The 25,210-nt window shown below is 43.5% G+C and overlaps 1 protein-coding gene across 1 annotated transcript in view; it reads right to left on the bottom strand.

The window, feature by feature from the left end:
* The window catches only part of NUP210L (nucleoporin 210 like), a 358,615-nt gene that overhangs the window by 65,678 nt on the left and 267,727 nt on the right, over positions 1-25,210 (bottom strand). The window contains exons 28-31 of the mRNA XM_085637033.1: positions 16,295-16,453; positions 13,275-13,366; positions 6,005-6,179; positions 2,307-2,482 (exon numbers count right to left, since the gene is read on the bottom strand). Of these exons, the coding sequence (XP_085493159.1) occupies positions 2,307-2,482; positions 6,005-6,179; positions 13,275-13,366; positions 16,295-16,453 (602 nt within the window). The remainder of the gene's footprint in view (positions 1-2,306; positions 2,483-6,004; positions 6,180-13,274; positions 13,367-16,294; positions 16,454-25,210) is intronic.

Genomic DNA, 25,210 nt, shown 5'->3' with positions numbered 1-25,210 from the left:
TCAGCAAGCCTGTATAATTCCAAAATAAGGAAAACACAGTGGGATAAGGAATGAAAGCTGTTTACAGCTCTGTCACTACAATCATCCTTTTGTATGTCTGCAGCACTTGATACCGTCAACTCCTATGGGGGGGGGGGGGGGGGTTGTCCAACCTTGGTATTCATAGCAAGGTATTAGACTTGCTTTGCTTATATCTGTCTTAGTTTATTCTGACTTTTTTAGTCTGGGACTACATATGGAGGTTCATGTGACTCAACCTTGTGTACTTATTATTTTGCTGCAATAGCTCATTTGGTTGAATCAATCGGCTGCCACTTTTTATATGTATGCCCCTTGGCACCCGGAACCTCACCTAGAAGGATGTGTATCAGGGTGTCACTGCTTCCACTTTTGAATCCTGTCTCAAGAAAGTGGACTCTTGGGTATGTTGGAAGCGTTTTATCCACCTGAACTAACTGGTGTGTGTTGTTATGGCTAGTAAATATAGCAGTGTGTCCTAACCTTGGTGATTTAGTTGTCGTAATCATTGACACAAGGTTGTTGCTCAACATGAATTTGTTGTTAACACACGTTCGCTGCTGTACTACTGCTGCACAACAGAGCTCTTAAATAGCAGTTTGTCTCTGTTTATCAGATAAACATCACTGTCAGTACCTGTGGTTGAATGACAAGAGGTGAGCGCATATGCCTTTGAGATTTCCTCGCTCTCTCACAGCACAACTTCAGTTTCAGTAGTCCTCTAAGCATTGGTAAATCTTCGATGGCTTTGAAGGTAGCCCAATCCACAGGTAGTACATTGGGTTAACTGCTCATGGGTGGTATGGTGCGTTGTTTCCTTCACAGCTCGGTCCAGCCATCCTCGTCGCCAAAGAATAGTGTCTAACCTCTGACACAAGGTTGTTGCTTATTTTGCATTTATTGTCACCACACCAATACATGATTGACTTGAGGCTTCCCAAGTTTCTTATCCAAATGGCATCATTTATTTGTTCCTGTGGCTTAACACAAGATTAAATCCCAAGCTTTTAGTCTGGTACGTATAGCTGCTCTAAGGCAATGGCAATGGTTTCTAACCAATCATTTTCAGCTTTCCAAACTCACAAGAACAGACCCTTATTTAGAAATATTAGGGTGAAAGTGATGCTTAGGGAACGAAAATGAAAATATATAAATTATTTGGGCCAAATCCATTATCACTTTCTTGGTCAACAGGGTCAAATCTAGGCACCCAGCACATCTGTGGCACTGATTATTTTGCAGAAGCCTTAACTGAGGATCCTCTACTAGCAAATGTCACATCCATTCATAGACTCACCATGAACTACAGTGCTAGAGAGATCGCTGACACTGGCTTTACCGTACATCTTTCTTTTTGGTCATTTTGTCGAGATTGCGGGTTTGAGCCACAAAAGGATACCTAGCATGTATAAAGCATTTACTACTGCATAACAATACTACATGGGTAGTAAAGAAAAAGAAGCACAGGAGTGTGAGGATCAAGACATGGTTTGCCTAGAGAATTTGTGAAAGCCCACATAGTCATGAGTTGCTGGGCATTTACAAACGTCTTTCTGATTCTTTCCCACCATGGAAATGGTAAGGGTGAAGGGCACACATCCAAACTCCAGCCCGGGAGGTTTTTTCCATGGGTACATCTTTTGCCCCATAGAGAAAAAACTATTTTAAAAATGTGCAATTGCATAGGTGGGCAGCATTTACCCACTGATGACTATATTGTGTACAGAATCCAGCACTGATGAAATGTTGAAATAGTGTAATTCCCAGTAGTAAAAATGGAAACTACCACTTCTCCAGCTTTTTGCACATACTATGAAACTTAAAAAGTCTATGAATGTTAAAAAGTACTAGTATGAGTGCAGATTTACTATTTTGTTTGTAAATCAAGTCATTTGCCTTTTGAAAATCTCTTTTCATATGTATTGACCAAGTACTCTGAACCTGAAACTGTATATGTCCTTAAGTCATCAGCTATTCCCCAAAGCATACAGCAGCATCTCTTGCTAAGGGGCAATTAATCTTCCAGGGTCAGTGTTAAAGTGTGAATTGTGACTTACTTTCACAGTACTCCTGAATTCCAGGAGCAAGCCAGGGATATTCATGGCTTATTCCACAAATTTAGTAGCAAGCCGAGAGTACTCAGATCAAATCACCACAAAATCTTTATGAATCTGTCCTCATTCTCCAAGTCCAGCTACCAGCGCTCATCTTCTCGGACACAATAAAGTTTTTGATAGCCAACAAGAAAGACTCACTAGCCTGCAGGACCCATCGATCAGAGACCTTACCTGTTCGTGGCCAAGTGAAGGAGCGTGTTCTGAGCATGAAACATTTCTCCAATGCTGTCATAGAAGTGAATTGTGAAGGTCAGAGCCATGCCCAGAGGAAAGGCTGTCAAGAGAGCCCCATTGACCGTGTGCAATCTGGGACTGGTGCTGATTCTCAGGTAGGACACTGGGGCCACCTGCATGAAGCAAAGAAAGAAACACACTTAGGGTAGAGACCACTGGTAGTCACCTGCGCACATGACTCTTTCCACTTTAGTATTACACTTCCAGTAAATTTGAAGATTCTTCTCCATTACCACCTACCCATAAGTCAAGCCACTGTCTCCCTGAGCACAACATGAAGTGATAGGAAAGTCAGGTCAAAACAATGCACTGGAATGGAGTTCCAGAAGTGGTTCTTTTGCATTGAATTTAGGGGGTGTCTGGAACTATCTAGTCCAGCTGATAATAGGTGTGGCAAAGAAGGATGATTCTTGGTCAATGTTTAAAAAACTAATGGAGTCTAGAAATAAATTAAATGATGTAATCATTTGCCACTAGCAGCCTGACAATGACTTTGCTCTTGGGGTTGCCCCTTCTGCACCTTTGAACATACTGAATGTTACCTGATGACTATAGTTTTCCCACAGAGGAGTGTGGCAGTTCAATGCAGTAGCTATATATAAAAATAGTGCTAACCACAGTGCCTCATACAAAGGAAAATCCAATGTCAGAATGCCAGATGAATAGCACTCAAGGAGCTGGCACATAAGAGTACAACCGTGTGGATCAGGCTGGAAGGCCTTCCAAGGGAATACCAACTTGTCTGATGCAAGGTGATGGGTGTCTCTTGAACACAGAAGAGTTTGTAATCCGGTCCACATGGACCTCCGTGATCACCAAGCAGACCTCATGTAGTACTGAAGAAACAAAGCTCCATGAAAAAGTAGAGGGACAAACATGGAGCTATTGGAGAGAATAAACAGGTCCAACATGAGGAAAGATTAGATTGGAAGATATGAATCTGACCCGCATCCCATAGGTAAACTTTATAATAAAATCTTTGTACACAATTCTACAAAGAGACACTGTGCATCTAATATATCACTTTATAGAGCTTATTACTGCCCATTTATAATAAAGACCAATTCAGCACACTTTGCACTTAAAGTTTCAATAACATATCTGTTATTGGTATTATAAAAGTGTTTTGATAATGATGGTTGAATGTTTTCTTTAGATATATGGTATATCACATATTAACTTGTGTTTATCTTTTGTTTTTGTGGAATCAGATTTCCAATTAACATTGATTAATCAAAAACATTTGACGGTTCGTAATTTAACATGAGCTGGTTCATTGTTTACTAAATTCACATTAGTGCTGTTGTCCATACCATTGCTCTCCTTAAGCTGGCAAAATAATGCTAGGAAGCAACTCATTTGCCATGCTAGCACACTAAAGTGTATCCTGATAACGTAAAACAAGAATATATCACAACATCTCACCTATCTTAACAAACATCAGTCAGTTATCTTTAGAGGCAAATAAACAACTTTGAAGTTTTTTCAAGACATTTAGAAGACTCTAAATAAGGACTCTAAATGAACTACCCTCTTTTTCTCAGGAAAAAATGCCCAGAAGCAGCTTTCTTCAGGCTTTAAGCAAATTGGAGCCTCATTACAGAATTTATGGTGATGTCAATTCAGCCACAAAAGTGTTTAAGGCCAAACCTGGATTCTGAGTTGTGTGGGAACAATGCACTGCAGAGATACATGTCAATATTTACCAAAGATAAGAGGGAGATTTAGTAAAAAAAAAAAAAAGATCCGGAAAGTTACATATCCCTTTCAACTTGAATTGAAGTAGCGGAAGAAAACTGAAATAAAGTTATTTTTGGATTTCAAAGTCATGATACTTCATCATAAATGTGAAAAGTTGGCTTCTATGTGCAGAGTTGTTTATCTTGTGAACGTTACTTCTAGAAAAACCTGGCAAAAATGTATGTGGGGAAAGGGCTTTGAATCTGAGAAAAACATGCAGGAACCAAGGCGCAAAACACAAATTCAAGCAGTAACTCTCCTTTTCTGATTGAACCCTGCAACTTGGAATTACCCTACCCTGTGGCAACCATAAGAGCAGGATTAGCGGTGTGTTGTCTCCGGATTGTTCTAGCGTGGGCATTTGTATTTTTTAAGCTCTGTAAGAGCTAATGCAGCTGTTTTACAGTACCATACTATGAAAGAACTGCCCATTCACAGGGCTGAAATGGGTTGAACTACATGTTTTAAGCAACCATAACATTTTAAGGCTGCAGGTCTCTAAATTAAAGCAACCAAATATTATAGCCACTCTATTCTTTAAACAGGCACCAGTCTGTAAAATACTCCCCAGTTATGTTTTTCTATTTACAAGTGTTCCCTAGAGACCTAGGGCCATATGTAGGTAGAACGTGTTTTGCGATTCTCTAATTGCAATTTTTAGGGAATTGCAATTAGAGAATTGCAAAACGGAATGTAGGTAGGATTAGCAAATAATTTTGCGAATCCTACATATTCCTTAATTGCGAATTGCAAATTGCAATTTGCAATTAAGGAATACCTCCCCATTCATTCCTATGGGCCTAGAGGCCCATAGGAATGAATGGGAAGACATTCTCAATTTGCGATTCTCAATTAGAGAATCGCAAATTGAGAATGCAATTTCAAGTGTGCCAGGGTGTCAAAAGGACACCCTGTTGCACCCCTGAAATGAGCATGGGTGCACATGTGGCACACATACATGCCCTAAGGACATGTGTGTGCACCACATGCCACTTTGTAAAATGCAAAAATATGCATGTTTGAAAGAAATCGCAAATTACCACCAACCTGTAGTTGGTGGTAATTTGCGATTCCTTAAGGCCAAATTGCACTTTTTTGGTGCTCCTTACATTGCATTTAAGGAATCGCAAAATTTGCGATTCCTTAAATGCAATTGCAAAATAAGGAATCGCAAATTTAGTGATTCCTTATTTTGCATGCAGATTTGCCTTCCTACATATCACTTAGCAAACTTGCGATCGCAAACGCCGAAATTCGGCGAATTTCAGCATTTGCGATCGCAATTTTGCTTTCTACATATGGCCCCAAGTCCTACTCCAGGTTCAGCCATAACACATGCCCCTATATTTCCCTCCCTGTGCAAAGAAGGTACCTAATATATGTTTTAGTTATTGCATGTGTTATGCTGTCTAGGTATATGCTATTCTGCATCATACTGCTTGTTCTGACGTACACCTGGTTTACTCTCCCATTCCATGCCTGATCAAAACACTTGTAGGATCTGACCATCACAGAGCGTTTGGGGCTCCAGGCAATGGCATGAGAAGAAGTACCTGTTCCCAGACTTTGACTGTGGCTGTGCTTTCTCCATGGCCGCCCTAGGTTAGCCATGGCGTTTTCTATTCTCCGCTCCCAGAGTACAACACAGGCTCTTTACTGGGACTGTTTTTGGCCTGACAACGTTGAGAGGAATCTATTATTTGGCCAAACCTAGCCCCTAAGTCTGTGACTTCGTGACCACCCACTACAAGTCTGCCATGATTGCTGTCTCTGATTGACTGGCCTGATCTGGCTATGGAAATCTACCCCCACCCCGTCCACAGTTTCTGGCAATCAAGCATTCTCTGACCAGCAATCCCTTGTTGATTCATAGCAGCACTGCACTGCTGTCTCACCCGTACTCCAGTGATGGTGGTCTGGTTGACTCCGAAGGGCTCCAGCGATGTCACTTGCAGCACTGCTGTACCACTGATGGCACCAGCTGCCAATATGCCCTGACTGCCCTCTTCAATCACTGACGAATTGGGGAAGCACTGCAAAACTCGCGAGCTAATAAAGGCTGCGCCTTCTCTGTAATACATTGTAATAAATTAATTGTGAGATCAGAACACCATTATTTGTGTTGCACACAAAGCCACACACTCAGCCATGTGGACTGCCCACTATATCCAGCCCTCATGGACTGCCCTATATACCAACCACTCAAGAGTGGTCCACATCAGCTTGCAGTGACTGCACACTTGTTCTGCTCTCACTCAACCACACAACTAGTCCTTCGGATTGTCCCACATACTCACTCACACAGTAGGGTATCCCCAAATAAATATGATTTAAGGTTCTGGAAAGTGGGGAAACATTAATCAATAATAACTTTCCAGCGTAACCAATCTACATTCATCCATGGACTTAATCCAATGTGGAAGAGACCCCAAACAGATTTATTTACAGATTTGCTTCATTTAACATATTTTATTATTTAAACAATTACTCTTGCTATCATCTTCACAAAGATGTTCTCATAAATATGTGCTTAAAACTGATGCAAGGATTTACAGACAGTACTCCATTAAATACACAAATCATAAATCACAATGATGCAATATGCAACAATGTAACAGATGCACCCCACTCACCAATCAGAATATGATTCATACCACATTCCCATGCACTCCTTACGTACAAATCATACAACTCCCCGCAAAAAAAAATCTTGAATCGACAGCAAAGGGGGCCATTCTTCTTTAGCCTTCCATTAGAGCAACATGAATTGGATAGGTTCGGAAGATTGGTCAACGCACATTTTGGTAGAACACATATACTTTAAGCCACATTTTTCAGGACCTGAGTCTCCTTTGAATGTTTTAAATGCACCCAATCCAACAAGCGGGGGGATCTCTATTAAAAATAGAAACATATGGGTCACCACCACATTTTAAATGGAGCATGGCTTCAGAAAAAACGATATTATGCGCCCTCTAAACCACACATCACCGATTCGCAAGAAACAGAAAGGGTAGGGAGCCTTGTGAAAAGACGATTATTTCAAGTAGGTCAACCATGGTGGGAAAAGTGAAAAGAAATAGAAGGGAAGAGATAAAGGACTACTGCCACCTCACCAGTCCACCTGTGCTGTACATTCTAGATGCCAACATAGTGCCTAAAGTGAAAAAACAAATCATCATAATTCACCCCCAGAGACCCTCTATCCAAGGATGATTGATTTTACAATCACAGTCATCTAGGTCATTGTTAGACCTGGCTTTTTCAGCGGGTTTATCCCCAGACTTTTTGCTTTTTGGGCCCCCTGTTTCTGACCTGTTGGTTGGTTGCTTGCTCACTTTGCCACTGATTTCAAGCTAGCCTGGCTGATGAGGGGTGTTACCCCAAAACCGATCCAAGGATGCTTGTTTCCGGTCCAGTGAGGACCTGGCCTGTCAGTTCGGGCTGGACTGTTCCCATGAGGCACTGGGTCGAGACTGATTTGCATATGGCTGGGTCCAAACTGGGGTGGTGAAGTGAGCTAAAGAATGATGATGGATTCAACCCAGATCCGCGACTGGGGGTGAATGTCTGAAGAGTTTTAACACTCCGTCCATCATCACCTTGTGTTTGCTTTAATGCAGGCTAGCCATAACTTTCTCTGGTTCCAAGATCTATTAGTATAAGAAGGGCAAAGGATCATACAGACTTGGAAAGAAAAATGTGCCCTACTTACTTGCCCCAATATATCCAAAAGAGGGATTAATGAGATCACATTCAGATTATTTCTTCATTCATTCCTGATTGATTCTGATGGAGAATAACCAAGAAGTTTCTCTCTCCCTCTCCTCACTACAATCTCAGGACGCCCTTTGTGTTGTTTCACTTTTTTTAGTATTATCCATCTCAAATCACACTCAGTATGTTTCACCTCTATGCAGTGTTGCACAAGAGGTGCTTGGAACTATTTCGTCCTTATTGTCGATTTATGCTCGCCATAGCGGGTTCTGAACTGTCTCCCAGTTTCTCCAACATAGCCAAAAACACATGGGCATAGAATGAGATATACAATGTTGTGACTTCTGCAGTTGGTCATGTCCTTTACGGCTATCCTGTATCTATTATGTTCCCACTTTTCATTTACTATGGCTGTGTTGTGTGCAGGACAACTACCACAGTGATGGTTGCCTTTAATAGGACTACCTCCCTCTTACACATACTCGACCTTCACTGTGCTGGGGAAGCACAGCCAGTTACTGTCCCATACACCCAACAAAAATTAATTATGCACACAACCAGCCCTGTTGAAACTCTGCACACAAAGACACCACTAATGATCCCATACATTTAGCCATCTCTGATGGTCACATTCTTTCTTCACTCAATATGTAGCACACACATACGTCATTGACTGTCATGGACAGCCATCCTCCAACAACTTGCTTGCATCACCACTGTTTGGACTAGTTTTCACACCCAGCCTCCACAGACTTCATTGCATAACCTGTTCCTGACTAAGGTACACTCACGCTCACTGACCATCACTCCCAGACAAATCACACAACATAGCTCCAATCAACTTCCACAGATTCTACCTCACTCGCTTGTGCTTCACACGTACCCTAATATTTGGCTGACACCAAAGTTTCACCTACTTTCCAGTTTTTCAGACCAAATAAGTGTTCCACCGACTTTGCCATCACAGATTATCTAGCTCACACTGCCCCGTCAGCCTGTCCACATATTGAGTCCCTCCATCTGGTTGGTATTCCAAGCCCACCAAACTTTTCCTCAAAATCAGCTTCCAATGACTGGCATCAATATTTTCCAACATCTGTGTTGCACACGCAACTGCACAGACTCAGACTCCACAGACTGTCTCGTACCATGACAGCCAGCCTTCAGGAAAATCCCACACACCCATCCACATTGTTGATGGCAGATACCGACTCCCATCTGTCTTGCATAATCAGCCCCCACCAATTTTCCTATACACACAGTTATTACTACCATTCTACTTATCTAGATCTATGGATTATTAAGCACAACCAGTCTGCACCAACTGTACTGCAAACCAAGCTGTCCTCCACATTGTGCTGCAGATCCAAATTACAATTACTGCGGAGACACTTACCACACCCAGTACTGTCTAATGCACACTGACTCAACAAGCTCCCCCTGCATCATTAACTATCTGTGCTTTAGAACTAGAACCCATTGACTGACAAGCATGCTCAGTACTCTTCCACTGTCCTTTACATCCACCTCTGACTGACCCAATCACGAGTCCTGAAGGGTAGTCTCACATAACTAGGTAACATGGGCGGCCTTGCCCTGACTCTCCAATGCATTAGGTATTTGTTCTCAATTCATTGCTAAATTGGGTTAGAAAAAAATGTACATTGCTAGTTTTTGCTTTGACTTTTGATGTTAAAAAAGACAAGTTAACAGCCATACACCACGTTTATTTAAGACGTGGAGTCAATATGAAGTGACTCGTGTATGCTGTTTCTTTAGTTGAATCAAAGTAGGAAATACGACCATATATTATGATGTTGTCAACATCGACCTGAGGAGGGTGGACTGTATTTGCGGGGCTTAGCCCAAATGTACATCAAACAGAGGCAGCGATCGGCCAGGCAAGGATTCTGGTGGGAGGTACAGGAGAGTTGGGAGATTCCCTGGATATTTTTAGAGGCTAGCGGCATGCTTGGGAGGGTGGGCGGTTCTTGTTGGGGTGCCTAGGTATAAGGGGTGGGTTGGGTATTGGGAGTTTCTTGTTTGAACCTGCATTTTGAACTGTTACAGACATGGAGGCAAACGGACCTATATGTTAGGGTAACTAGGGGGGAATGGCGGGGATCCAGTAGTATGTTTCTGGGGGGCTCAGGCAAGACTTGTACTTGTAGCCATCTGGGACGGCCGCAGGGATGCTAATGATTATAATTGTACCGCATATTGCCTATCCAACTACTCCGCTATGATGCCCATGAGGCTGTTTGTATCGCTGTTTCAGAAAACCAATAAAAGTCTCTTAAAAAAAAAAAAACATCAAACAGAGGCAGTTTAATATATCCTACAAAGATAAAGAAATTACGATATGGGAGTAGCTTTTATGGCCTATAATTAGGTTTTCCTTTTTTCAGTTTCTGTTTGTGATAAATTCTGGTGGGGTTTTTTCAGTGTTTTCAAGACCTCAAAAAAACAGTGGTTATCAGAGGTTACACATTTTCACGCCATTAAAAACAACAGAAAGTGTTTTTTGGTGTTTATGGAACATTTTGTTTTAATTATTGCTTTCCATGCCAATACTGGTGCACCTGAATATTGCGATTCTCTGAGACAGATTCTGAAACAAATGCATTGAACTGGGCGCATATGCCCTCAGTGTTATTGAAGTGGTCAAAAATGAAGCAGCACTTTTGAAAGTCTGGCGAAATTTCCCCTTTACAGAAGGGATCTAGAACTTGTGCAGAGTGCCACATGGAAGCTTCATTGACTTCAAATGCCATGGTTGATGAAGGAACAGTTCTATCCTTCATTGCAAGCCATTTCTCATGCATTGTAAAATAAAATGTCCTGAATTGCTCCTCAACATTTCTTTGCTTACCAAGTGGCAAGCAAACTAACATGGAACATGTTGCAGTGCTAAAGTCACTAAAAGTGTAGCCCAGCCTACTCTCAAGGAGATATTTCACATCTACACCAATTATGCTGAACACTTAGTAGACAAGGGTGTTTTCAGACTGTAGTTTTGTTTATGTCCACTACAGCAGTCATGTTTTCCTGTAAAAATCTAAAAACGCAGTAGAGTGTACATTTTTTCACATCACTATCAATATGCGACCGAAGATTCTCACATTTCTTGCCTTTGGCATCATCACTCACCACAAATTCTGTAAATGGTTGCCACATGGTTAATATAGCAATCACGGCCTCTAGGACTGATAACTACCAGCTAAATGACACAGTTGGGATTGCTCTTTCTTTGATGCCACACAAAGCACAAAATGATAAATATTTGCGTTTTAGTTCCCGCACATAACAAAAGTGTGCACCAGAATGGATTAAAAACATAATTAGCATTCTTCATTAACTCTGAAGATTGTAAATGTGCTTTCAGAAAACCATCTAGCAAGTGGCAAGGATCTCATACAGGGAAGCACTTCAGCTCAGGTATCGGTTTTGACAGGTAATCACACAACTTTTCATATACATAGCTGAATCACTGCAAATACAAACAATATCACTCCAATCTTTGTTGAACCTGGTAAGAACTTTTTGCAGCAGCATTCCAAGTGACACTGCGTTCTATGTTTTTTAAAGGTGTCATGTTTTCACCACTATCCCAGATGCTTGGTGATAGCACTATTTTAACATATACCTGTCACTACACATTGCATTGAATGTTTAAAGCCTGGGGTGTTTGGCAAATCACCTACTATCAATACTGACTCGCTGGAAAAGGGGGCTGATGTATCTAAGGGTTTTACCCATTCTCTGTTGGTAAATGTGACGGTACATATTGGGAAAGATTCTTATGAAACCAGCCATTTAACCTATCAGTGAAAGAATCAAACGTAGCCAAAATATCAAATATGATTTTGATATTTCCTGATTCTCAACAGTTTATAAAATAATTAAACAAGACCTAAAACATGCTTCTAAACCCTGTATCTTTAGACCAAAGACCACAAAAATGAAAAAGGGAAGAAGAAACAATATTTTAGTGACTTCCCTAAACAACAAATCTCAAGCAGAATAATTTTAGCCCAGTCTTTATTGCTTCTACCTTGTATAACAAAGTTACAATGCATTTGCCCCTTCAGGAAGAAACAAAAATTACTCTTTCAATCTCCTTTTCCTTTCTTTGAATGGCATTTAGTTTGTGGTTGTGCAGGTGTTTTTGCAGTGATTATATGTGTACACTGGTGAGGGCTATTTCCCTTTCAGTAGGATTTTATCAGTTATTATAGGTTTAAACCTAAATCAGGAAAGCCTAACTATAATAAATAGGGATCCATTAGTGAAATGTTATTGGGGTATTTTGAATACTGTCTCTTCTTTGGTCTGTTCTTTGGTCACTGTGAATATTATTTAGCACCTTTTATGATCTACATGCTCTGTTGCTTTTGGTTTGCAAGGTTGTAAAATATTATGCACAAGGGACTACTTTTTAAAAATGATTATGTATAAGCGTTTATGAATACATGGGTGGCCAGATCAACTTAGGAGCTTTTTCCCACTATACAATTTTGCTTCTCTGAGGGGCGAGGGAGCGATTCTGGGTGGCCACTTACACACCAAAAATAGAAGTTGTTTATTCATTAATTTTACAGTTTTTTAGAGTGTGATTCAATTGCACTAGGCAGCATAATGCTTTACAGAGGAGAAAGAGTTTTTGCAAAATACAACGCACATAGTATAGAAAAAAGGGCATGATAGGGTACAGAGTATCCTGGAACTTTGTTCGATATATGGGTGTGAGGCTGGTTTTGGCACTGCGGTCAACCACTACGGTAACATATCATTTTGAAAACTGGGAGCAGCCAAGAGTGAGTAATGGAGAAGGAGCTGAAACAAAGTAATTATGTTTGTAACAGATGTCCTAGAGTTAGTTTCAGTATTCGTTGAGATTAGTGGATAGGCTTTAGCCCACCATGCAGTACAATCAGTCCCTAACTGCTTTTTTACAGTACCCCTTTCTTTACCTGTTGTACAGCCCCAACTTCCCTATGGTGTACAGTTCCCTTCTGGCTATCAAAAGGTGTTCAAATCCATCCCCATCTGCTGTACATTCTCCTTTGTCTACAATGTAGTATACAATTCAATATTCCCCACCAGTTCAGTTTGCAGTACCAGGCATGGTACAGTTCCCATTTACTTACCCTTTTTGGCACGCCTTCCTTTTCCTTTCTAGCAGTACACTTTCATGGTCCCATCAGGTACTATACACTCTCTGCATCCCCAGTGTCTGTTGACTATTAGCTCTTGTTTCCCTTGCACCTTCTTATGCTGTAAAGTTAATATGCCATTTGTGCATGGTTCCACAAACTCCCTTTCCCTGCCTGTTGCTGAACAGTGCAGCATCCCCTAACAGTTGGAGATGCTTGTATTTCCATTCCAGGTGATTCAGAGCTTCCACTGCCCTATCATTTGGGATACAGTTCAGTTTTTTTACTGTACCTGTTGGTGCGCAGCTTGAGATGCGAGCTCATGGACATCAGAATCTGCTCTGCTGGGCACCGGGGCAAGAACAGCTGCAACTTCTCAAACACCTGCAAGTGAGACAAAGGGCATGAAGGAATAGACAACTTTTGGAAGCATAACATACAATGAACATCAGTCCAGAGAACTGACATTTCCTTTGCTATACGAGAATCCAGCAAAGCCTTGATTCTGTAGAGTAGTGTGGCACTGTATTGCCCACTCACTGCCACTACAACACCTACACTTCTTTATAAGCCTTTTACAAGTATCTGCACTTCATGAAGCTATGGGCTCTCTACCCTGCCCAGTGATCAAGGTGAAAAATCTAGACATCTGGATGCAAAAGTAACTGTAACGTTCTGCGATTCAAACTCCGTTAGAGCCACCTGCTAACATCAAATGAGACTTCTTAAGAAGAGCTTCACACGTGTAACTCAACATCGGTGGTCCCTGAGAATGATTGCAGGGATACTCTTCAGAATAGCCCACACTAATGTGTTTTACTTGAAGCTTCCATCTAGGATGAGCGAAAAACTGCATGCTGTATAGAACATGGAAGTCGGATTATGTTTACCCTATGGAAATTCAATAATGTTTCTGAGGCTCGCTGAGGACTTCGTTGCCCTCCTGCTGACCAGAGAATTGAGTTTAAGACCCTCTGCCTCACTCACTGGCCATCTGAGGCCATGGACCCAGTTCTAGTCACTCAAAACTTCAGCACCCTGTTTCCCTTCGTCCATTCCATTCTGGAGCTTCACCTTTGGTCACTGTACTGCATTTCTGGTGATCATGTCTTGAGGGCACAGTGTTTTCTATCTTGACTCACTTGTGGAATCGTTCACTTTTCTTCCTTCAGTTCATCTCAGACCACAGAGATTTCTTTTCTGCCCTAAAGGTTAGTTGCCTCTGATCACATCCAATCCTTGTGCATTTTTATCACCAAGATTCCTTCTGGTATACGGTGCGCTGACACTCCCTCACTCACTGAATGCTATTAAATAAGTATATATTCTGAAAGCCTCCGGTAGCAACAATAAGGGCAGAGAGTTTTCAGTGGAACATCTAATGACTTATGCTGTTGGTAACATTAGTAATTTATTAACTAATTAATCTACTCTTTCAGGGAAAGATTTTTTTATGATTCAAAACCATTGTAGACTGTGGCCTAATCTATCCGATGGGTGTATAGGGTGGCATATCCAGCCTGTTCAAGAAGGAAAGTATTGTTTTTAAGAATGTATTTGTGTTTAAAATATATAAAATACAAATTAAAGGCCTACTGAAAGTATAATTAGGGTGCTTCAGAAACCAATTTTTAGTTTTCTATTTTAAGTATGCATATTTTATGTGAACGCTAGTTTGATAAGACATTTAAACCTGAGACAGTGGTAGTCCCTAAAGGTGATATTTGCTTACCTACAGGTATGCACCCTCTCAAGTAGGCTAGGGCTTACAAGTCAAGTTTTCCAGACTTACTTCAAAAAATATTTCTAGGCTTATGATCGCAAGTCACAAGGCAGGTGTGAGCTATTTTTCAGAGCAGCTGTGTTCTATCATGCAGAAGCTTCACACAGACCTTAACTGTGAAAAGGGTCTACAGTGGCAGTGCCTGAATCAATATAAGTGCCTGGCATACTAATGCCTCATTGCTCATGTAGCAGTATGGAGCTTACATGAAGGAAGGTAGATATTTCTACGCAGGTAATCATTCCCTGAAGAACATGTGATGGGAATCTCTCAGCAGTGATGGTGGAGAGATGGGTCAGGTAACATGGGCCTCGAACCCATCAAGACATTGTGTAGCTACCAGTTTTTTTGAGGCTGACATAGCTAGTATCTTAAACAGAAGAGACAGATGTTACAATGGCACTGCTGTCATGTCAGTCAAGAATTCAACACCCTACATGTCTATCTCCAAGGTGGCACCCTTCTCAGTCTTCCAAGCTGCAGTGGCACGTGGTTTGAAGAATTACTCCCTGCTTTCCTTCTTCATTTAGTCATACACTATACATTCAAAAATGTCAGTCTGAGAAAGACATCACTGTAAGAAAACAAACAGCAGAATGCTACTCAGTAGTAGGGCACACAGGCTCACCACTCATTTATTTTTATTCAGAGCCAACTCAGATGCCACCCGAGAGGTTTAGCTCCAGGACAGGATGGACGGTGTCTTGACCCCAAACAAGAAGTTCATGGATAGAACATCCACCACCAAACTGATGTGTTGTGGTTTTATTTCAGCAGCAAAAGCTGGTGTCACCCATGTAGCTCTTTGCGTTTGTCCATGCCCTAGAGTGCCCTTAGCTGGTACCACTTCCATAGGCCTAGTCTCCCAGTGAGATATTACTGTTGCCCCCAGGACCTGCTCTTTCAATCCCTCCAAGTAATACAACACCACATTAAGATTCCGCAACACCCAAAAAATGCTGATGTGGGAGGTCACCTCTGATCTCAATAACAGGGAGGGAAGGAAAGCAAGTGTTCTGCTGATATGTCTTTCTGAGTTTTCATCAGAGGATTTGACCAGCAACAGTTCTTCAAGAGAACACATCACTATTTGCAATTCATGAGCTGATGACTGATTAGTATACACTCTTCTTAAGCCAATGAAGGCCCCTGCAGCTGTATTTCATGAGGTGCTGCATTCACAAACATATGCACTTCATGGGCCAATGGAAAGATTCTTATCTACAGGTTATGAGACAATGCACACACTAGCAACTGCACTTCATGAGCGAATGAACACACCCTTATCTGCACTTCAAAAAGCAGTGCATTAACGAGAAAGTGGGTTGTTCCATCCATCAAGAGTCAGTGAAATCACCAGCATTTGAACTTCATGAAATGAGGAACTCACCACTACCTTGACTTTGAAAACTCACCAGAAACTGAATTTTATGACCTGATGAACTCGCCATTACTTGGCTTCAAGGAGTGATTAGCTCATGTGTATCTAGACTCACAAGCATCTGAACTTCATAGGATGGTGAACTTACCAGTATCTGCACTTCATCAGAGAGCTCCAAAACATCTCCCTCGAACTGCCCTGTGGATACATTTTGGCAGTGCACCGTCACTTTGAGTCCAGTCCTGCCGGCTGCCTTGGTATGCAGAACTACAGAAAAACTATTCTCTGGGCCAACACTCAGAGGGACCTAGAATTGAAAGGAAACAAGGTGTGAAACATTCATTTACACCCATTTCTTGTAGTATCTAATGGATAGCCTCACAGCCTGGTCACGATCTTTCCCTGCCTGTTGTTAATTGGTTAACTACCCCTGAGTTTGACCAGACAAGTGGCCATGGGCATCCATATGTTAGACACTGGGTGATCCCAATGAGGGATGCCCTCGGGCTCATCATTGCCCTCTTTATAGTACAGCATATGCGCAAGGAGTTTAAAAGTTATTCTTCACCTGCATTTCAATTAGTAACCTATGTACATAAAGATCTATGTCTACATCAGGGCTTTTCAACCTTTTCTGTAGTAAGAGCTATTTTTGTTCAATGAATATCATCCCGAGCTACTCTTATTACTATTGTAATTGTGAGCATATCAGACAAGATTACATTAGAGACCACCCCATACAAGATTTCCAGCAATGAAGACCTCAGTGCCACAGGCAGGGTTTTCACCAATAATGTAAAAAAAGGCTTTATTATTTTGGAATGCCTCCACGTGTGTAATACTTAACAGCCATACCTGTCATACCCCTGCTACCAAGGAAATACCAGTCATACGTCTCCCTGATGCTGCATGATTTATTACTCAAATATCGTCAAATTTTGATCTTGAATACATGCTTTTCAGTTTTTGCATACATATAATAATTCAACCTAGCAAAAGCTTCTAATTCAGTAGGCTGGGCTCCTCACAGGTAAGCTACTTACAGCTAGCTGGAGAACCAGTGGCTCACAAGTTACTTGTTGGAGAAGAATGGTCTAAATCTGGTACCTTTTTGTGAGTGGTCTTTCAGTATCTGCCATATTTGGCTGATGAGTGGACTGAAATAGACTGAAGTTTGCTGGAACAAAAAATGAAGAGGCAAGGGTTGAATCCTTTAAAAATATCAGTTAATGTTGAAACAGAAGCTGTCACCCCATTTAATAATTGGGACTAAACAGTGTCTGTGTTGCAGTTATGCACCCGCAGAGTCCTGCTGTACATTAGGCAAAACATAATGAAGCAGGAACGGATCCAATAGGCAAGGTTTCTGCCCACATTCATCAACCTCCAGCGCTTTTATGGCCACCTGTTTTGGTAACAGAAATGGCTACTACGCACCTTTTCCACTTGTATGTTAAACCAACTTTAGTTAAGTGGAAAACCTGGAGTTTCAACTACTACAGTGTGGATGCCACTTCAAATATATCACTGACAACATCCCTACACTTAAAGACAACACGCTGTTGCCTCTGAAGTACTTTCTAATGTAGCTCTTTACGTTTTTGAGACCTCCCCATTCTAACTGGAGTACACTGAAAGTTTGAAAGTTGAACACATCAATCTGACAGCAGCAGCATTCTTTGTATTCTGAAACGCCTGAACTCTTGGAATGATTTTTATATGTTGGCAATCAATCAATCAATCAATCATAGCATTTATAAAGCGCGCTACATACCCGTGAGGGTCTCAAGGCACTAGGGGGGGGGAAGCTGCTATTGTTCGGAGAGCCAGGTCTTGAGAAGTCTCCTGAAGGTTAGAAAGTCTTCGGTCTTCCGCAGGCGGATGGGGAGGGTGTTCCATGTCTTGGCGGCGAGGTGGGAGAATGATCTGCCGCCGCCGGCAACTCTTCGGATGCGGGGGATGGTGGCGAGGGCTCGGTCTGCGGAGCTGGCGGGTGGGGGTGTAGAGGCTGAGTCGGCTGTTGAGGTACGCTGGTCCGGTGTTGTGGAGTGCCTTGTGTGCGTGGGTGAGGAGTTTGAAGGTTATCCTCTTGTTGATGGGGAGCCAGTGCAGGTCTCTCAAGTGGGGTGTGATGTGGCTGCGGCGAGGGATGTCGAGGATCAGGCGTACAGAGGCGTTCTGGATGCGTTGGAGCCGTTTCAGGAGTTTAGCTGGGGCTCCTGCGTAGAGTGCGCTTCTGTAGTCCAGTCTGCTGCTGACAAGGGCCTGGGTGACCGTCCTTCTTGTTTCGGTGGGGATCCACTTGAAGATCCTGTGAAGCATGCAGAGGGTGTTGAAGCAGGAGGAGGAGCCTGCTATGACCTGCTTCGTCATGGAAATGGTGGAGTCGACGATGACCCCTAGGTTGCGTGCGTGGTCGGTGGGTGTAGGGGGTGCTCCTAGTGCAGTCGGCCACCAGGAGTCGTCCCAGGCCAAGGGGGTGGAACCGAGGATGAGGACCTCCATCTTGTCCGAGTTCAGCTTCAGTCAGCTTTTTCTCATCCAGTCGGCGACGGCCTTCATTACTTCGTGGAGGTTGGTTTTGGCGGTGTGGGGGGTCTTTGGTGAGGGAGAGGATCAGCTGGGTGTTGTCGGCGTAGGAGATGATGTTGAGGTCATGCCGTCGTGTGACGTGGGCGAGCGGTGCCATGTAGATGTTGAACAACGTTGGGCTGAGGGATGAGCCTTGGGGTACGCCGCAGATGATCTCGGTGGCTTCGGAGCGGAAGGGGGGGAGGCGGATGCTCTGTGTTCTGTCGGAGGAAGGAGGTGGTCCAGTCCAGGGCCTTCTCTTGGATTCCGGCATTGTAGAGGCGTGTTCGTAGTGTGCGGTGGCAGACCATGTCAAAGGCGGCTGACAGGTCCAGGAGGATGAAGGCCGCGGTTTCTCCGTTGTCAAGCAGGGTCCTGATGTCATCGGTGGCGGCGATGAGGGCAGTTTCGGTGCTGTGGTTGCTGCGGAACCCGGATTGGGATGGGTCCAGGATGCTGTTCTCTTCGAGGAAGCTGGTCAGTTGTTTGTTGATGGCCTTTTCGATGACCTTCGCTGGGAACGGGAGCAAGGAGATGGGTCGGAAGTTCTTGAGGTCCATGGGGTCCGCCTTGGGCTTCTTGAGTAAGGCGTTGATCTCTGCGTGCTTCCAGCTTTCCGGGAAGGTCGCTGTCTCGAAGGAGATGTTGATGGTTTGCCGGAGATCGGGTGCGATGGTGCTGCTGGCTTTGTTGAAGATGTGGTGTGGGCAGGGGTCTTCTGGGGATCCAGAGTGGATGGTGTTCATGATCTTGATGGTGTCGTCGTCGTTGATGTTGGTCCAGGCAAGAAGGCGGTTGGTGGTCGTGGGTGCGGGGGTCTCAGTGGCTGCATATCTTTTGCAGTGTGCAAGCCTAAAAGTACTGGGCGCCTTGCTCATGTGTAGACTAAGATAAATCATCAGATTCTATTTAATGGCTGCAAAACTCCTGTTGTGGTAGCTTTTGCACTTTTAGATTGTATTTTAATAATTGAAACGCTTTAATACTTTACCTGGAGTGCCAATGGCATTATCCTACTCAGCATTCATAGTCTTATATTAAGCTATTCGCTTAAAGGCTTTGCTCGACCACAGGCATTTGGACATGCAGAATGAGTATATCTGGAGATGCATGTGTTTCACTTGGAATCTTCTCTGCCTAAAATGGTAGTCTCCCAGAACTCTAAGAGTACTTTTCTTTTTCTGTGAGAAGATTGGCCCATTTCATTGTATTTTCTCCTCTTTACTGCTATTAGGTTATTCTTTATGTTATGTTTTCTTAAACACTGAGATGTAGTTTCACTCTGAGGATATTTTGTTTGCTCTTTGTCTTCCATAAGAGTTCTAACTTTTACTTTTCTTAACAATTCTATTGATTTTATCAAACAACTCCCAAAAATGGTGCATAGCATTGAAACAGAAAGGCACTGTTACAACAGAGCCGCTGAACATCAAGGCAACATTCTTCAAACATAGTGCAACAACACATGACTGCATGGCAAACCCCAAGTGCCTAACCTCATGTGCAAGTTATGTACTTCCGAGCCATGTGAGCGCATATCTCCAATAATGGACCATGGCCTACACAGGCAGGGCTCCAGTTATATACCTCTGTACCCAGCCCAATCCTTCCACACCTTATGGTGTTTCTGGGGCACCCTCTTGCCAGGTAAATCAGGAGTTCCAATCCATGCCCTTGGCCCATTGCTTGATGGAGCCTCAGTGTCTTTCAAGGCTTCCGAAATGTCTCGTTTCGCAATGATGAGACCTAAGCATTGCAATGGTCTCTGATACCTGTTACCCTCTAAGCCATCTGTAGTATGGAAAAGGATAAGTTTGGGGTCTCTGGGAATGGTCCAGCCCAACACTCCCTCCAGGAGTCTTCGTAATCCATTCGAAAAGTGTGAAAGTGCGGGCAGTGCCAAAACATATGGGTTAAATCTCCCTGTGGGTCATCACACCACAGACAATTCCCTGTAGCTAACAGTCCCATGTGGCGCAGCCTCGCTCTAGTGAGATATTTGCTGTGAAGCAGCTTAAGCTGTATCAGTCAAAACTGGGAGTCTATTACCGCCTCTCTAGGCGCCTCCACCACCTCCCGCCAATCCTCGTCTTCCATCGGTGCCAAGTTCTCCTCCCACCCCGCCCCCACCCCTGCCATCAGATCTGGTAAATTGCGGAGAAGCATTTTATATGTCAGATAATTTATGGTGTTTGATGTTTGTAAGGAGAATTTTTGCTTCAAGTGGGAAATATTCAGGGATGTCTTTCTCGGACTGTATAATCGGTAAGAGTGCATGACAGAGCTGGGCTGGAGGTACTGAAAGAACTGTGTGCGGTGTATATCATATTCTGTTTGTAAATTTTGAAAGGACTTCAGTGACCCATTATGCATCACATCTCCCAACGTAGAGATGCCTATGATATCCCAAGCAGAGAAAAATCAAAGGGCCACGACCTGTGGGAGTCTGTTACCCTGCCACAGTGGATTTTCCAGTGTTAGCCCACACGCCCATCCCATGGATTTCGCAGCATTAGTCCAGACCACCAATGCCACACTTGTGGCAGAAGGTAAGATCAGCGGAGGGTCCCCCCCTGCAGAACTAATGTGCAAGGTTGCAATGACCCATCCCTCCGTCGCTTATGCCAGGTCGTCAAAGCCCTCAAACCACCATTCGTTTATTATGAGTAACTGTGCAGCCCTGCAATACAAATAAATGTCAGCAGAAGCTGACCCTCTGTCAAATGCTGGCCAAAAGCATTTCTTCAGGGATATTCGGGGGGGGCCCTACCCATAATAGTGTCCTTATCAATGCATTTGCTTTAGTAAACAAGCATTTGCAATGCAATAGGTCTTGCATTTATGCGAGTTTGAGCTATTGATATTTCAAATAACAATGCCTTTTATTTTCGTTTTCGTTTTTAAAACATAAATAAAAGTAATTGTCGTTTACAGTGCCAATAGCTTTAACTCGCGTAAATGAGAGACCGATTGCATTGCAAATGCTTGATGAGAAGTGCACTGAGGAACAAAGGGTGGCAGGAGTTTCTGTACTCAGGGTGTTGTTTTTCGGTGGGCAGTAAACTGACTATGTGCAGTGAATCGCCATAAACAGCTGCTGACCTCATGAACACTGGACAGAGCTTAGTTCCTAGAGCCAGTTCCTATCATCGTATTTTGTCCCACAGCCATGGTGACACTCTGAGCATTCACTAAGATCACAGGTATAGCTTGATACTTAAGTGGACTAAGGGTGGACATGGGGGAACTGACCCCACACATGCTTCCAAGATAACCTGCTGCCTCAATGATTTTTAAATACCTCCCACAGTAAGTGTAAGAGCCAGAGTAAAACAGTGGTTGCAGTGTAGGTAACCTCCAAGCAATGCATAGCATCCAGTCATGATGCAATCCAACACAGCAGAAATGGTGACTTTGATTCCTGAGCTCACTGACACTAAACTTTGCCAACCCGACACAGAGGCCTCTTGTCTTTGGAGCAACTTTGAGAGGTGGAAGCCCCTGAATGGTCACTGGCAGCTGGAACCACAGCAGTCCCACTCAATGACATTCGCAAATATGTCAGGGACCTCTTGTGCAGTCAGAGACAAAAGCAAAGTGAAGAGGCAGTAAGCTTAGAGTGTGCCAGGAGTTATAAAAATGTCATGTGCCACCTGCCACGTGTTAAGAACCAGCTAACACCACCAACAAATGCCATGCTAGCCTATTCGTTTTGGTGAGATATTCCACATGGAGTTAACCTCTGCTGTGGAGCAAAGCCAGGTATTTCAGACAGACCAGAGTAGGGCACTCTTAAACCCTCTAACAGTCTGCCCACCAGTGCCGAACAGTGTCAGGATCTGAACAGTGTGGCCAGGTCCCAGCCTTACAGAAAAGAAGCTGTCAAACAGTGTTGCTGCTTCAGTGATGGGGTAAAGGATTCTGGTTTTCCCCAGTTAGTTGCCATCTCAACACATACCAGGATGCATAAGCCATCTGGGGGACCCATTTACCTGGTGGACCTGAATCAGTCCACAATAAGGTATCACATCTCAGAGACTCTTTGGTACAGGAAAGAGTTGAGCTGCCACAATATGTTTGAAAGGATTATTCATACTGAGAGTCACCTAAGGCAGGTGGGCCTAGTGAGAACAAGGACAAAACAGGAGCTGTTGCACCAGACTAAGGACTGGGTCAAGGAAGCCTGCGCCCCATCAGGATGCAAGCCTACATTTGCCATTGTGCTCCAGCCTACCAGATTTAGATATACCTTACAGTTAAAATGTTGCTAACAGAACCAGACCAGATGCTGTATCGCACGCAGTTCAGGTGAATGGATTAAGGGCAACACATTTTAAAGTACACATGGAAAGCATTGCCCCTCCTCAGAGCTCTGGAAGGCTAGAAATGCTGCAAAAGAGGCAGTCATGTAAAATGCAGGCTGTGTGGATTACTTGATCAGTGCATTGAACATAACCTGCTGTCTCTAGATAGATCCACAGCCTTGAAACTAGGATCTTAAAGTATAACTGGAGCACTGCGACATTTGTACATAGTGTGGCATAGGCTGGTGGACTGCTTGCTTAAGTACTGGGGATGCCAGCTGGTTGGTTTTTACATTCTTGTACTATTTTAGTTCTAGAGACCACCAGTTTGTGAGACCCATAGTAAGGGCCCTGGGTTTGGATGGAGGGTTCGGGCTGGTGTGATAGAGTGTTATTTCAAACATGAATGCGGTCCAAAAAACTGAACTAATTTAGAGACTACCTTACAGGATGAATGAATGGATAAATACATGCAGCCACAGGAGCAAGTCTTGATGGTTGACAAGGAGAAGACAGTCTTACATGTAATAACTCTGCTATGGGGTGAAGCAGCTCATGAAGCCCCATCCCCTGATAAAGGGGAAGCGTCATCAGCTAAACCGTTCTTCCCCCAGATAAGTCTACCCCGGGCGGTATTGGTGATACTCACAGGGGCAGCAAGAATCCGAATGAGTAAGAATGCCAAGGCCCTGTCTGCTGGAGAGCAGGAGGCCGTGAACAGTGCTGCTGCCACAGAGCTGGGAGGTAAGGCTTTGGGTGCTTCCTTAAGGACGTACCCGTCGATGACCCCCCAGCACACTTGATTTAGAGTCCAGTTTTCCATGAGTCCCTCAGTTTTCGCCAGCAGGTGTAGCATCTCAAGAGTACATAGGCTGCAAGAAACAGTTTGTGGAATGACAGGTGTGTCATGCAAAGTCTGCACCGGAATGAGTTCCTTTAATGTGTGGGCCCTTTCTTTCTCTTTACTCTCATGTAAAGTGGATGCACTAAAAGATTTAACTTGTAGGAAGACCAGTGAGGGTGCATGCACACACCACATATCCAGCACGCTAATAACCTTCCTCACTTTGCTCCTTCCAAAAATCACTAATCTTTATAGGAAAAGGTTGCGCTTTCCCTATGACGGACATTGCCGCTCAAGGCACTAAAGGGCAGCCAAGCGCTACATTTCCATAAACATAATGCACAGTGTAATACCAATTCCTTCGGGTCGAGTTCGCGCTATATAAATCTGCAAAAAAAAAGCCTGCCAGGTTATTTCCCACCGGAAACCGACTGAGTCAAGCACTTCCAAACCTCAGTGGGTGAATGTCGTGCAAATGGAAAGAACGGGCGTATATCAATATGGTAGCCATCTTCCTCGACAATATGTTTTTACCTTCTGGCAACGGGGGAAAATTGTCTAAGAATCAGAACATCGAACGTTTCATATCTGTCCAAAGGTGTGCGCGTAAAAACTTTTAAAATGCGCTGCTGGCCCATCTTTTGGCTGATCTGTGAGCTCAGTCTCACATATTTCCTGCATAATCACAGCCTCCACAGAACGAGCGATCCATTTAAGACCTATGCAACAGCAGAGGCTTTGATTTTGACAGGAAAAGAACACCAAAAAGCATCGCTGTGAAAGCCCTTCTCGGAAAAAAAGGAAAAGCAATCAGACTCTGTCATGTGATCTCAGAAGGCAGAGCACTTTTAGCCGATTTGATGGACAGTGATTAGCAGGGAAACCACTCAGCGTGGAGGCCGCAAGCAAGAGGGACGAAAAGAGTTCCAGCGCGGCGCTGGTGATGGCAGCGCGCAGGAGAAGCGGAGAGGGCGTGGGATGCACGTAACCGCAGCGCCACTTCACGCACTGAGCCTCGAGTTCTTTACCACATCACAGGGGAACAGAGGAGCTGACCAATTAGCGTGAACAAAGGAGTTGTCAGAAGTGTAATGAGTGACTGGGCTAAGATATCACCCCACCTGGCAGGTGGCCGAACTGCCGAAGGAAGAACTAGGCTTTCCCACACATAATGCAGTTAAGCTCCGTTTCGTGATCTATCACTTCTGGTCCGGTGCTATTTTCATTGTCTGTTTGAATCCTACACTAGAAACAGTCGATCTTCCTTCTAATATGGTACTACAGAAAAAAACGATAATTCGCTATTTAAAGTTCTCAGATGCATCTTATCCGTGGGGCGACATTC

Source organism: Triturus cristatus, chromosome 12, assembly GCF_964204655.1.
Source record: "Triturus cristatus chromosome 12, aTriCri1.1, whole genome shotgun sequence".
Lineage (NCBI taxonomy): Eukaryota > Metazoa > Chordata > Amphibia > Caudata > Salamandridae > Triturus > Triturus cristatus.
This window is presented reverse-complemented; position numbering and strand designations above follow the sequence as displayed.